The 14,090-nt window shown below is 40.4% G+C and overlaps 1 protein-coding gene across 5 annotated transcripts in view; it reads left to right on the forward strand.

The window, feature by feature from the left end:
* The window catches only part of PDGFD (platelet derived growth factor D), a 146,655-nt gene that overhangs the window by 128,753 nt on the left and 3,812 nt on the right, over positions 1-14,090 (forward strand). For 3 of the 5 annotated variants that reach the window (XM_074860181.1, XM_074860184.1, XM_074860182.1), the window contains one exon: positions 1,029-1,243. In XM_074860181.1, coding sequence (XP_074716282.1) covers positions 1,029-1,243 — 215 coding nt within the window. Of the gene's footprint in view, positions 1-1,028; positions 1,244-4,037; positions 4,087-6,749; positions 6,858-14,090 lie in introns of those variants that run through there. The other 2 variants (XM_074860185.1, XM_074860183.1) reach the window with 2 other exon arrangements.

Raw genomic sequence — 14,090 nt, forward strand, 5'->3', positions numbered from 1 at the left:
CTTAGTTGGTGGAAGAAGGAAACATAAAGGAAAGAAGGGAAAGAAGAAAGCATAAAAGGAGGGGAAAAAATCAGGAAACTTCTATAGAAATAAAACTCATTAAATTTGCTACTTTTATCTGTGTTACAATTGAGGGAAATGTATTTATGGAAGGGTTTTTTTGTTTTGTTTTAGCTTTACAAGCTAAAGCTAGAAACAGCACTTAAACTCACAGTTGGTAGTCTGTAAGTTATTTTTATGGTTGGCTTTACTACTTGTTTACATGACACATCTCACAGAGATACCAGGCATTTAAACATCAACCAACTACTGGTATTCAGTGAAGCTCATTAGTTTTAATTGTAATTATTGCTATGCCTATTATAGTACCATTTACCAGCTGAAATTAATATTGCTTAGATTGATTTCTCCATCTAAAAGAGTTATCTAGACTCTATCCATAAACAACACAGACAGGCAACTTGAGAAAGCAAGTCATGCCACCTGTCCTAAATGCCCTTGTGGGGAAGGGATGAATCAGTCTCCAAAGATGTTTCTCTACTGACCACAGGAAGAGCCTTGATTAAAGTGTTTGCCTTTTGTATGCCTGCAGTTAGGCAAAAGGAGTTAAACCTGTAATAACAAAATGACTTCATCATCTAAGTAAGCCAGATATAAGCAGAGGAGGGAAGAGAGTAGCAGTGGTGGACTCTATTACCCAAGGATCCAACAGATCAGTAACAAAGCAAATAAAATAACCAGTCTTCAGCTTTCAGGCCAGTATTTTACTGTAAGCCTTCCCTTTACCTTTATAGTCAGTGTGAACTCTGCTATGGGAGTCAGTGGAACCAGGATTAGATCCTAGACGGCCATCTGTAATGATTTAAAACTGGTGGGTTTAAGTTTATCTGTTCAGAAATCACTGCTATACTTCATATATTTTCCAACCAGTGTCACATCACTTTGTGTTATTGACTACCTGGAGAGCAGTATAAACCAGAGGAATCTCCCACTCAAACCTTACTAATGGAAGTTCTTATGCATTGCAGTTGACCTGGACAGGTTGAATGATGATGTCAAACGTTACAGTTGCACTCCGAGAAACTACTCTGTCAATTTAAGGGAGGAACTGAAGCTGACAAATGTAGTTTTCTTCCCCCGCTGCCTCCTTGTCCAGCGCTGTGGAGGAAACTGTGGCTGCGGGACTTCGAACTGGAAATCCTGCACGTGCATGTCAGGGAAAACAGTGAAAAAATATCATGAGGTATTTTCATTCCTTTTCTTTGGTACTTTTGGATATTTATTGCTTACATGGATTCTGAAGGCTTTTCTCAGAGCCGTGTACGCTGCTTATATTGATTATCATGTTATACTGATCATGCTGTATCATGCTATATTATAATTATCATTACGCTATATCACGTTACATTGTCATTATCATGTTTTATTATCATGCTTATATTGATTATCATGTTGGATCTGCAGTGCAAAAATCAATGGGCAAAAATCACTGACCGTAGTGAAGTGTCATAGGCAAAGATGCTATCGATAATTTGAGAGAGACCAGAGAGTTTAAGTGAATGCCCCCTGAGTTCACCACTCTTCCTGAGGTGAAGGATCTGCTTAGGCTTCCAGACAGGTTCAGGTAGACTTAGAGTGGAGCCTAGACTTAGGTAATGGCATTGCTCTTGCTGTCCATGCTAAGATACCAGCTTGGTACCTCATGGAGGAGTGTTCATACCTTCCACTGCAGAAAGCCATAGAGACACACACACCCACACAGTCAACCTGCAGAAAGGCCTGATTTTAAATAAGTTTAATTTTAATGTCTTTAATGGCACAACATTGCCCAGAGATTTGCATTTGGAAGTGGTGAATGAGGAGAGTGGTTATATATGTATTAGAAAGGGGTGTTAACAGGTATTTATGGCTAAGTTAATTTAGAAGAAGTTGGAGAGGCCATTTGCTACCTCTCTCTGTGGATGCTACCACAGCATCCTAGTGAACTTTGTTGCAAGAATAAGGCTTATGTTGGATTGATTTTTCCCAGCAAAGGACTGATACAACATGAATGTATATACCACTGGAAATATTCTTTTTAGTAACACAGAGATATGTGTTCCTTGAGACATTTGACTGCACTTCCTTTTGGTTTGTGCTATATCTTTTAAACTTATGACCATGCTTGAAAATAACAATTAAGTCACTTGTAAACTCTCTTCTCTTCCAGATTTATTAGTAGCTGAATCTTTCAGCCTTATCTTTTTCCCCACTCAGCAGTTTTTGTAGGAAGGCAAAATTTTTGCATAAGAACAAAGTCCGTTATATTTATTTTTAATCCATTCAAAGCACATTTAGAGAGAAAAACAAGGAAAAAGCATTCTATATTCTTGCCTCTAAGTCAGTATTTTCAGAACCAGACATGAACAATGTTCACTAAAGTGAACATATCTAGAAAGGTTGCTTGGTATTATCCTTTCAATTGTCTGAAAGTAGGTAGCTGCATGCTGACTTAATTTCTGACACATATCTCTTATAAGAGCCTGATTTACCACCTGGCTTAAGTCTCAAGTGAAAATAAACTTTATGGACTTTAAATCTGGATGTGATGTGGGCTCATACCATAAAGGCATTAACTTGGGAGACCTTAGGGCTGCAATAGCAGAAGGGTGTTGAAGGTCAGACCTTTGCGGCGCTGTGAGCAGTGTGGTTACTCTTTTCCAAGGTAAGAGATTTTTTCTCACAATTAACTGCAGCATACAGCATACTCCACATCAGCTAGGACTAGAGAATAGTTAATATTTTATCTAATTTTAAACAAGATGCAGGGGATGACCCTGGTAATTACAGAGCGGAAAGCCTTATCTCAGTGGTAGAAAAGTTAATTGGAAAAAAAATTCAATAGGTATAAAACACCTAGATGACTATGAACTGATAAAATGAACTCAGAATGCCTTATGTATGAATAAATATTTATACAGCACCACAACATTGTACAAGAATGCTAAAAGACCTGACACCTCCTTCAGGGAGCAAACAGTTGACCAGACAAGATCAGACATGGATTAGAAGCTGGTTAAGAGAGAAAGAGCAAAGAGGTAGAAGAGTTGAGCAACTACATATGAAGTGGATATTTGTGGGTGCCCCCAGCACACGGATTAAGTGGTATTTTCTGTATGATCAATCTGGAGGGAGGTGAAAAGAAAAGTGGAAAAAATGACAGCTAGCACAGGAGATAACATACTTTAACAGCAGAGAAGGCTGTGAGGGATTTCAGAAGGCCTGTGTAACTACTTATAAATGCAGTTTAGAAAAGCAGCAAGCATTAGGATGAGTAGTCTCAACTATTTATTCATATAACTCTAAGTGTGTGAGGGGAGGAGGGAGAAACGAGAGGTGGAAAATGGACTAAAGGTCAAGTAGGGAATCACTGTGAAGAGCTTCAGGAAAACAGTTATTTAGTGCAGTGGTGATAGGAGAAAAACAAGTGACAGTCTTCTGCAGAAATCAAGGTGAACACGTAATAACACAGCAAATATTATGACCTGCATGAATTGGTGGGGTACTTATGCTGGGTTTTGACCACTGGTACTTAGAAGGATACAGGCAGGAGTAGAAAAGATGTATAGAAACAGAAACATACATCAGGAGAGATACAGGACACATCAAAAAAATTTGTAGGTAAAGTTTTGGATACTTCCATTTAGAAAAAACTGGGAATAAGAGAGAATACCGTGAAATACAGAAAATAGTGAATAGTACCTAAAGGAAAATTAGGTCTTCCTAAATAATCTTTTCTTTAAGAAAAAAACAAGAAAGATATTGAAAGGGAACTATTCTATAATTATAAAAAGGAATTTGGTTTTTTGCACAGTAAATCTATATGGAATTTCAACCCTTAAATATGAGTGGTGCATAATTCAGAAGGATTCTGTGAGAACTAGAAGTAAAATATAAACTGGGTCACATCTGTATCAGAACTTAAACCAAGTATTGACAGTAGCTAGAAGAAAAATGCTGATTATAAAACATATTATCAAGCACTTTTTTTTTATCAGATGTTTGGGAGCATCTCATGCTGGGACACCAGAATATCACACTAACCAGGTATTGGTCAGAACCAGGATGTCACAATTTATGACTGCCCCAAATTAATCACTAAATGCAGGAAATTCAATATTCACACTAATATATCACTGCTAATTTATTTCACTATTCCTTTGTTCTCTGAAAACCATATGAATTCAAGACACTGTTTCAGATTTAACATTAAATGGCTTTTTGTAAGTTTAAATTTAAACTTAATCCCTTCGGGATGAATTAACAGCTCACTGAGCAGAAATTTAGCCAAGTGGCTCCCATTAACATGAGTGGAAGTCATGCAGATAAATTCACATATGACATACTAAAGATATGTCCCTTAATGTTAGTGCAAAATATTTTCCACTTTATTATTATTATTAGCCATGCACAGCTAATCAGTTTTATTTGGTATTCTCCTTAGACATTTAACTTTAATTTAAATGCCTGGCAGTACAGGCACTGAGGAGGGGCCTCTCAACATGCCAGTTTTAGAACCACGGAGCTGGTTTAGTCTTTTCGAAGCCAAATTGAAACCCACTACCCTTAACCAAAAAGCGTTTAGTAGCGTAACAAAGGACAGAGCTTCACACTTTATGAAATCCCCAGCACTGTTAATTTGGTTAAAAATCTCTGCTTTCTGCTGCAGGAGAATGTAGACCAGATTCAAACACAAGTCTCAATTACTTTGATTTACTTGCAAAAGGCACCCAAAGGAAGTATAAGGTAGTGGAGCAAAGAAGGTGTTTGTAGCAGTTGAAACTGAACCCTGCAGACCCCAGACAGCTTGCCAGGCTGATTTTGCTAACTGCTATCCTGAAGCTTCATCTACTGAGCTCCTGGACCCACCAGAGCTATTTATCCTGCTTGTCCTCAGCAGTAAAAATGCGACTGGAAATTACTTAAAAGTTGTCTGGTATTTCTGAGTTACCCAGTATTTCTGGGTGAGAAAGACAGGCAGGCAGATTTTCCAGAAGCAATAGGCTCCTTTTTGTCTTTGTAGCCAGTGCCTTGTAGTGCTGGAGTAACAGCATGCCCGCAGCTGTGGGGACACTAATGCCCAGAGTGTTTGCTGAGAGAGAGGCTTCTAGTCCAGAGAGTTTTCAAGGTTATCTTCTCCTTATGCTCTTAATGTTTTTTAGTTTCCCCTTAGTTCCTATTCAAAGCCTCACACTGTACTCATCACCAAGCGCTCCCTCCTAGTATCACAGGACTAATAGCTATCACGTGTAGCCTTTAATTTCCCCAAGCTGTGAATGCTGCTCCAGTTCCCTGAACAGACTGTACAGCTCTTTCCTATCATGTTCAATGGTAAGAAGTAATGCAACAGCAAGGAAAATGAGAAAATGAATATGCCATGGTAAGGGGTATCTTTTTCTTTATTGCCCTGGGAAATGCTAATAATGAGATCTCTGGTCTTTTTCATAACCTGGAAGTTTGCCATAACTTTTCCAAAATACTCTGGAGTTTTCAGAAGTAAATGTGTTCATAAATTGAGTAAACAGATGGTTTTATGGGTGGGGTTTTTTTGCAGGAGTCTCGTGATATTCTGTGGTTTTCCACAGCTTCTGGGTTTGCTTGAGACCAGAGCTCATGGACAAATATTCATGACTTACCACATAGTGTCATGAACTCTGCAAACCAAACAGGCCAAGTGCTGGCAGTGTCTCTAAACATCTCTCAGGGACAGTACCATAAGCAATACTGAGTTATGTCACAGGGCTCTGTGCGAGGAAAAGACAAAGCAATACATGGAAATAGATGCAGCACACCTTAATCAAATGCTCACGTCTACTGCTGTATAACTTGCTAAAGGGGAGTTGAAATGAAAGAATGTTTTCCGTTGCAGTGCATTTCTTTGGAAATGCCTGGAGCTGCTCTTTAAAGAGTGGGGGTGGCTCTAAACCTGTAGATCATCCAGCCCGGAGGAGGTGTGGAGGAACTCAGGCCAGGATGCAATTCAGCTTGGGCTGCAGCTGTGCCATCCGCCCAGCATGCACATACCTCAGAGAAACAAGAAATTGGTTTCCCCATCTCATTGCTGTAACTGATGAGATGTGAAATGAGTTTCCGTGAGGAATAAATGCTCTTAAGGTAGCAACCAGAATTTGTCGGAGTGTATAAACCTCCACAAACACAGTGCTGAGCAACACAGCTAAAAGACATATAAGGAAAAAAGTAAATTGGTGAAAGCTGTTTGCACCTTTTACCTACTTACTTGCCTCTCCTGTAATAACTGATGCATTTTTGACTGTCCACATGGTGCTTCTTTCCCCCACCATCTCCCCTTTTTGAAGCGTTATACCTCCATTCAAGTTTCCTATTGTCTGGTGCCTTCACAGGACATACATGCAATTAATTCTCAATGCCAAGTTTTAGGTTAGTGTTAGGGTGGCTACTTCATAACCTCTTGCTACTCTGAGAGAGGTAGAAGGCACCTCAAAGTACCTACACAATACTAAGTCTTTGCACAAGTCACTGGGGCATAGAAAGAAGCTTTAACTGGACCCAACATTGTCAAGGGAAGACAGTAGGGAATATTACTGGGGAGAAAAGAACAGGGGGTCAGGAGAGAAAATAAAAATGTGACATGGGACTTCATTAAGGTAGAGGAGTTGTTGCATTGGAGTTAAGAAATGTAGCTAATAAAATTTGGTGTTGTGGGGACTTTTATCCTTTCTTTTTTTCAGAAAAATGAGAAGCAAACCTTAAGGAGGCACTTGAGAGAGCAGACAATTCTCACACAGCCTTCACACAGGAAAACATAAGATAATTGGACAGAAATTATACAAATGATGCTGATACAACAAAGGGAGTAAAAAGAGCTAACATCATCAAACCAGTGTTCACGGAATATGGTGTGATTGTTGTATGTCCTGGAGTTTATAGTACATGTACGAAGGAGATAAAAGGTTGTTATGGTAATAAAGGCACAGAATTAACCTGACAAAAGAGTTAATGCATAGAAATATTATACAAGAAGCAGCAATGGGATTTATTTGGAATGCAAATACAAGGAAACAATGAGTCAGAAATGACTGCTAGGTCACAGAATGAGCAGAGACAGCACAAAGGTACAGTAAGAGAAAAAATGTTTATTTTTTACTAGATGAAAATGAAAGTTCTTGGGATGACATCTGAAAGTTAAGCAAGTGAGACATCCTGTGATACATGTCTGGGCAGAAAGGCAGTTTGGGAAGGGGGAGCACCTCTATCTGGTCAGTAAAAAAGCAGTAGCTGGAGCCATAATGCATGAAAAAATCACCAAAAGTGAGGGTCTTGTTGATGTCATGTATGTCAAAAACATCATAGCTTTAGTGACTGTTTCAGATGCCTGAGTTTTAAGCCAATTAAATTTTTTTCCCATGTTTGCTGTGTTAAAACCAGGTGTTTCTTATTTATATAAATAAAAAAATAAAGTCAATAATCCCATCTGCATTTAATAATCCCTTAGTTTGAATGCTATCACTGGTCAGCAAACGGACTCTTTTTTTCTTGTTCCTGATAGCCTATTATTATCTCTGGTAAGAAAGAATACAGCTTTGGATCTGTGTTGTTATTTTAGGCTATGTTCCTACTAGAATAAAGGTCCTTATGCTAAATTATGAACCACATTCCCATAATGCTTGATTTCTTATGCTCAGAGCACAGCTAAAATGTGTGTGACCTTTGGATTAGATAACTTTCAAAAATTGCGGAGTAAGATTTTTTGTCTGTATCAGAACTTGGATCTGTGTTGAATGTTTTGCACTTTTGATGCTTCCTCTTTCATGAATCTCAGACAAATATAATTTGGTTTGCGTGATAGAATGATGGTATTTTTAGATGAGCAGAAGGAGATTAGATAATGCTGCATAGCAGGATTTTAAAATAAGTTCTGCAAAGTACAAATTTCACTATCTAAAATAGCATCCAGAGTTACCCTCCATCTTCTGTCACTGGAATATGAAGCTAACCAGATATTTGGTAAGCCATAGTCATGTTATTGATTATCTGTGGTCTTCTTAAGCTAATCATAACAAAACAAAACTAACAAAAAAAAAAAAAAGAAGAGACCTGATTTGATTTTTGAGTGAAGCTTCAGATTTCTATTGGTGTTAAACTACTGGTCAAGAATTTAACAAAGAATGTTACTATTGTTCCTAATAAATAAAGTGAATGATAATAAGTAAAAAATTACTATCAGCAACTGGATAGCCCTTTTTTTTATTATTTTTAGGAAGTGTTGACTGGGTTTCCTGTTACTCTTTGCTTTTTATTAAAATCAGCCATCATGGACTGTCATGGCTAAATGTGGCCTGACTTCAAAGGTAAATTATACATGGCTAGGACCATCAGCGAATGCTGGAGGGACTGGTTCACCTCATCTGGCTCTACCCATCTAAAGCTGCAAGTCCAGCCTTTGGGCTCCTTTCCTAGTTATCAGAGCTAGCCCCACCAGAGGTGGGTGTTTCAGGTGAATTGTTCTCTGGAGTCACCTCTTTGTTGCTGCTTCTACTGGAGAAATGTGGGGTATGGGTCAGGGTGAACAGGTTATCTCCAGCTGGGTCCTTTCCCTAGCAGTCATCACCACTCTGCTCTCCTCATTCCCTGGTCATGAAGTGCTCTTACAGATCTGCTGAGATTAGAGGGGCTGCCACGCTGTCAGCCCTGACCTCCTGTGCTCCACAGGCCACTGAAGAGCACCCTATTGCCCCCAAAGCAAGACCCAGACTAGTACTGTATACCTTCTGGAAAGGCAGCTGTTTTCTGATGTCCTTAAACAGGCTGGAAACCCCACAGTTCCTTGGAGGGCTCTCTAGGTCGTGAGTTGGCCTGACTAGAACAAGTCTACCCTAATTCCAGTTTGAGCTTTTCTGACTTCAGCTTCCAGATACTGTTTTTTGTGATGGCTTTGCTCTCTCATTTAAAGAGTCCTTCAGAAGCTGGCATCCAAAGTCAGTGCATGATCAATGAGCAAGATTCCTGGCAGGGAATCACATGTAAACATTTTCTTTATATTTCCTTCACTACCACACCCAAGGCAAATTATGCAGTGGCCACAGTCACCTCACCTTGAAACCTCTTAGATGCTCAGGCATATCTACAAAATAAAATGCCATGCAGCATACTGGTGTGCTCCTATGGAGCTGTCTGCACAAGAAATGCTACAAGGCCGTGATACCCTTTTTTGTATTACCTATAAACACCAAATCCAGCTCAGAAGCTAAGTCCTCTGTCTTGATTTTTTTTTTATTGCTTTAATAGTTTTATGACGATAATTAACTCAATATTTGAGGCAGGGGATATGGCTCTAGTTATGTACTCATTGTGAGGCAATGATCTGGACAGCTGAGGCACCACATTTTGATTAGTAGTGACAGACATTGCTCCTTTAATTTGAAAGCTGCAAGTTTATTCTATTTTACCCACACAAAACAAACCTTTTGAGCATTCCAGACCTTCCTCACATCCATATTTTCTTAAAGCTACTGATCCCATCAAAAAAGGAGCAATAAAGTGTCCTGAACAAAATTTCTTTGAACTGTTTTCATTAACTCAGTAGTTCCTCACCTTTAAGGACCTGCCCATGTAATGAATAAACAGCAGCTATTTTCAGAATAAAGAGTTTTCTTTCAACTACTGTGATCACTGGAAATGGCCTTACTTCCTGATTCTTTTCAATTTCCTTGTATTTAGCTGAAACAAAAACTACTAGATAGAAGCTAGACAGAGAGCTTTGAACATCAGTTCCATGATCAGCTATTAAAGCAGTCCTACAGAGGGATCTGAGCAGGCTGGATTGATGGGCCAAGGCCAAATGTATGAAGTTCAACACGGCTCAGTAACAGGTCCTGCACTTGGGTCGCAACAACCCCATGCAACACTACAGGCTTGGGGAAGAGTGCCTGGAAAGCTGCCCAGTGGAAAAGGACCTGGGAGTGTTGGTCAACAGCCAGCTGAATATGAGTCAGCAGTGTGCCCAGGTGGCCAAGAAAGCCAATAGCATCCTGGGTTATATCAGAAATAGTGTGGCCAGCAGGGACAGGGAAGTGATCATTCCCCTGTACTCAGGCTTGGGGAGGAGTGGCTGGAGAGCTGCCAGTCAGAGAGGGATCTGGGGGTGTTGATTGACAGCTGGCTGAACATGAGCCAGCAGTGTGCCCAGGTGGCCAAGAAGGCCAATGGCATCCCGGCTTGCATCAGAAATAGTGTGGCCAGCAGGGACAGGGAAGTGATCTTACCCCTGTACTCGGGACTGGTGAGGCCACACCTCGATTACTGTGTTCAGTTTTGGGCCCCTCACTACAAAAAGGACATTGAATGACTCGAGCGTGTCCAGAGAAGGGCAATGAAGCTGGTGAAGGGTCTGGAGCACATGTCGTACGAGGAGCGGCTGAGGGAACTGGGGTTGTTTAGTCTGGAGAAGAGGAGGCTGAGGGGAGACCTCATTGCCCTCTATAACTACCTGAAAGGAGGTTGCAGAGAGCTGGGGATGAGCCTCTTTAACCAAGTAATAAGCGATAGGGCAAGAGGTAATGGCCTCAAGTTGCACCGGGGAAGGTTTAGACTAGATATTAGGAAGTATTTCTTTACAGAACGGGTTGTTAGGTGTTGGAATGGGCTGCCCAGGGAGGTGGTGGAGTCCCCATCCCTCGAGGTGTTTAAAAGGTGGGTTGACATAGCGCTGAGGGATATGGTGTAGTTGGGAACTGTCAGTGCTAGATTAGCGGTTGGACTAGATGATCTTCAAGGTCTTTTCCAACCTAGATGATTCTGTTCTGTTCTGTTCAGCACTGGTGAGGCCGCACCTCATATACTGTGTTCAGTTTTGGGCCCCTCACTACAAGAAAGACATTGAGGGGCTGGAGTGTGTCCAGAGAAGGGCAACAAAGCTGGTGAAGGGTCTAGAGCACAAGTCTAGAGCAGCTGAGGGAAGTGGGGTTGTTTAGCCTGGAGAAAAGGAGACTGAGGGGAGACCTTATCACTCTCTACAACTACCTGAAAGGAGGTTGTAGCCAGGTGGATGTCAGTCTCTTTTCTCAAGTAAAAAGTGATAGGACAAGAGGAAACAGCCTCAAGTTGTGCCAGGGGAGGTTTAGATTTGATATTAAGAAAAAGTTCTTCACTGAAAGGGTTGTCAAGCATTGGAATAGGCTGCTCAGGGAAGTGGTGGAGTCACCATCCCTGGAGGTATTTAAAAGAGGTGTAGATGTGGTGCTTAGGGACATGGTTTAGTGGTGGGCTTGGCAGTGTTAGGTTAATGGTTGGACTCAATGATCTTAAAGGTCTTTTCCAACCTAAACAATTCTATGTTTCTATGATTCTGTAATTTCAGCTGTGTTCAACACTGCTTTCCTGTCTTGTCTGGGGAATTGCTTGCCAATTCATTTTTCTACTGTTATCAGCTAAGCCCATATACTGTGCTCCTGTTTCTTAATATAAAACACAAAGAAAATCCCCAAGCTGTCAGGAGGTCTGTTAGCTTGCATGCAGTCCACATCTTTGCTCTCATCCTGTTGCATACTTTCATTTGCTCTCAATTGAAAAAAGCAGATCTACCTACCCATGATCTTGCAAATTGCCAATCATCTGAATTTGTCAGATTTTGATGAAAGGCTTCTCTAAATAAAGAATTTTATCATGGGCTCAGCATGAGCAGCTGTACTTGATTTTAAAAGTATGTTTTCTTTTAAAAAGCATCTTTGAAGATATAGTCTATTTTCAGCTCTGCGATAATTGCAACAACCTGATTGGGTTCAGTTCCTCTGTGTTTTAGATGACAATGCAGGACAGGGATTTGTCTTGGTGTCCATCAGGATTTATTGCATATATTGAGGCAGTCAACATTTGAAATCAATTCAAATCCATTATAATTTTGTTGCTTTAAAAGAAAAAGGGAAAAAAAGGACATGTCTCTGCATTTCTACCAGGGAAAAGTAATTATATTTTCCCAACATGTTAAAGCAGCATGTCTGTACTTTGCTTAGGCGCAGTTCTTCCTCTTAGTATTACATAGCTTAAACATAAATTTTATTTTGAAAGGGAGGACAAAATAATAGACTGTGTTCAGTGCTTATCACTTTTGTTACATCCCATGGCCTTTGTACCTTCCAAGTATTAATGGTAGAGAACAAATGGTCTCATCCTGAAGGCTGCTTATCTGCCTGCCCGTCCCCACCCGCTCTGCACAGCATCCATGGTTAACCTTTGGTGAGTCATTCACACTTACTTTGGGGGACTTTCTAGCTCTTGAAACTGCTAGTACTTCCTTGACCTGGTATGCAGCCCCTTATTCCCTCGCCTTCACGAGACCATGTCAATTCTTATATGGTGTTGGTACGTCAAAGTACAGAAAGTACTTTGTAAAAAAAAGAGGATTATTAATTGAGTAACAGTATGATCTGTTAGTTAGGGGACCTGTTATTCAGGGCAGAAGTGTGGGTGTTTCTGTGGCTGAGACACTAAAGGTGTTTGGGTCCCACTTGCCATTTGACCAGTGGCTTTGGCTAGTTGCAGACTTCTCACCATTTTTTGAACAAGTAAGATAAATCTAGCTGATCCGTCAGTCACTTGACCAAGCTAGCTTGAGTCACAACAGCCCGCCAAGAGGTGAGCTGTGTTAGGTCTAGTACCTTATCAGTGCATGATTTCTGCACTCAAGTGCTTGAGGCCACAGTGAGCAGAACTGGTCCACCTGCCTCCCGCCAGCTATGGAGCTACAGCCTTGCTTTATCTGTGTCTGGATCCCCATCAGTAAATAAGTGATTTCAAAAGAGAAAGGGCCATGTAATGCCACTGGTAGTTTTTCTACTGATGTGTTGCAGAGCCTTGACCAAATCAGTTTCAGATTCTCAATGTATACAAGTTTGACAATGATGCATATCTTTCTGTGCAATGCGCTGTGAGATTTGGGAAGAAAAATGCTGTGGAAGAGTTAAAGTGTTCTTGTCTTAACTCATTTGTTGTACCTAATCCAAACTAGTATTTGAGCTTCAGGGCAAGAATTGGAAATTAATATCTCTTTTTTTAAACTACTGTAGGCCCATCAACAGCAAACTAATGAAATAAAACAGATTTCCTCCCCTCAACCTGCGCCACCATGCTAGTGGGGGGTATAAGTTCTTACACAGCAACTCAGCCTCCAGTGGTGGGCTTGCAAAGCATGCCTCCGCAAACAAGCATCTTCCTCAGCTTTTTCGAGTCCATGGTTTACATGCTTACACTATCAGAGATAATTAGATAGGACGCAACGTGATAGCTGTTTTCCACGTATCCACAGACCATTTTCAGGGAACCATAAATTCATATAATAACATGGGTTGGAAGGCCACTCTGGGGTCATGTAACCCAATCTCCCATTCAAAGCAGGGAGAATTTTGAAGTTAGATTAAGTTGCTCAGGGCCTTGTCCTCTTAATTTTGACTGTCTTCAAGGTTTCTGCAGCCACTCTGGGCAACCTGCTCCAGGGTTTAACCATTCTCTATTTCCTTCCTTATGCCCAAATAGGATTTCTTTTGTTACCAACTTGCATTCATCGCCTCTTTTTCACCTTCTTTATAATGTACAACCCTCTTTTTTAGTGGTCTCAGGGTTTTCTTGCGGAGATAGAATTTTTTCAGAAGCCTCTTATATGACGTATACTTCCCTAGGAAATAATCTTTTGTTTGTTTGTTTTTTTCACATTATTCACAGTAAATTCTTAAGAAATTATTTAAATTGAGGCAGAGATTTTTAAGATAAGCGAACAAAAGCCAGATTCCAGAGAAAGTCAATGGAATCTGGCACATATTTTGCACAAACGCCATTCATCTCCTTCTGCCTCTCACAGGCATTTAGGTTTTGGACCAGTTCTAATGATATGTGCTTCAGAAATTTCACATTGAGTAAAAAAATGTTCTTGTTCTTTAGAGCAGAAATATTATGCAAGTCAGAGAAGGGGCAGAGCAATTCAAATATGTATGGGACTGCAAAGGCGAGCCAAAGGAAACATGCTTGATAATTGACATGCAAAGGAGCAACTCAACATGGTTAGAAAACTGCACAATATA

This window comes from Strix uralensis, chromosome 2, assembly GCF_047716275.1.
Source record: "Strix uralensis isolate ZFMK-TIS-50842 chromosome 2, bStrUra1, whole genome shotgun sequence".
NCBI lineage: Eukaryota > Metazoa > Chordata > Aves > Strigiformes > Strigidae > Strix > Strix uralensis.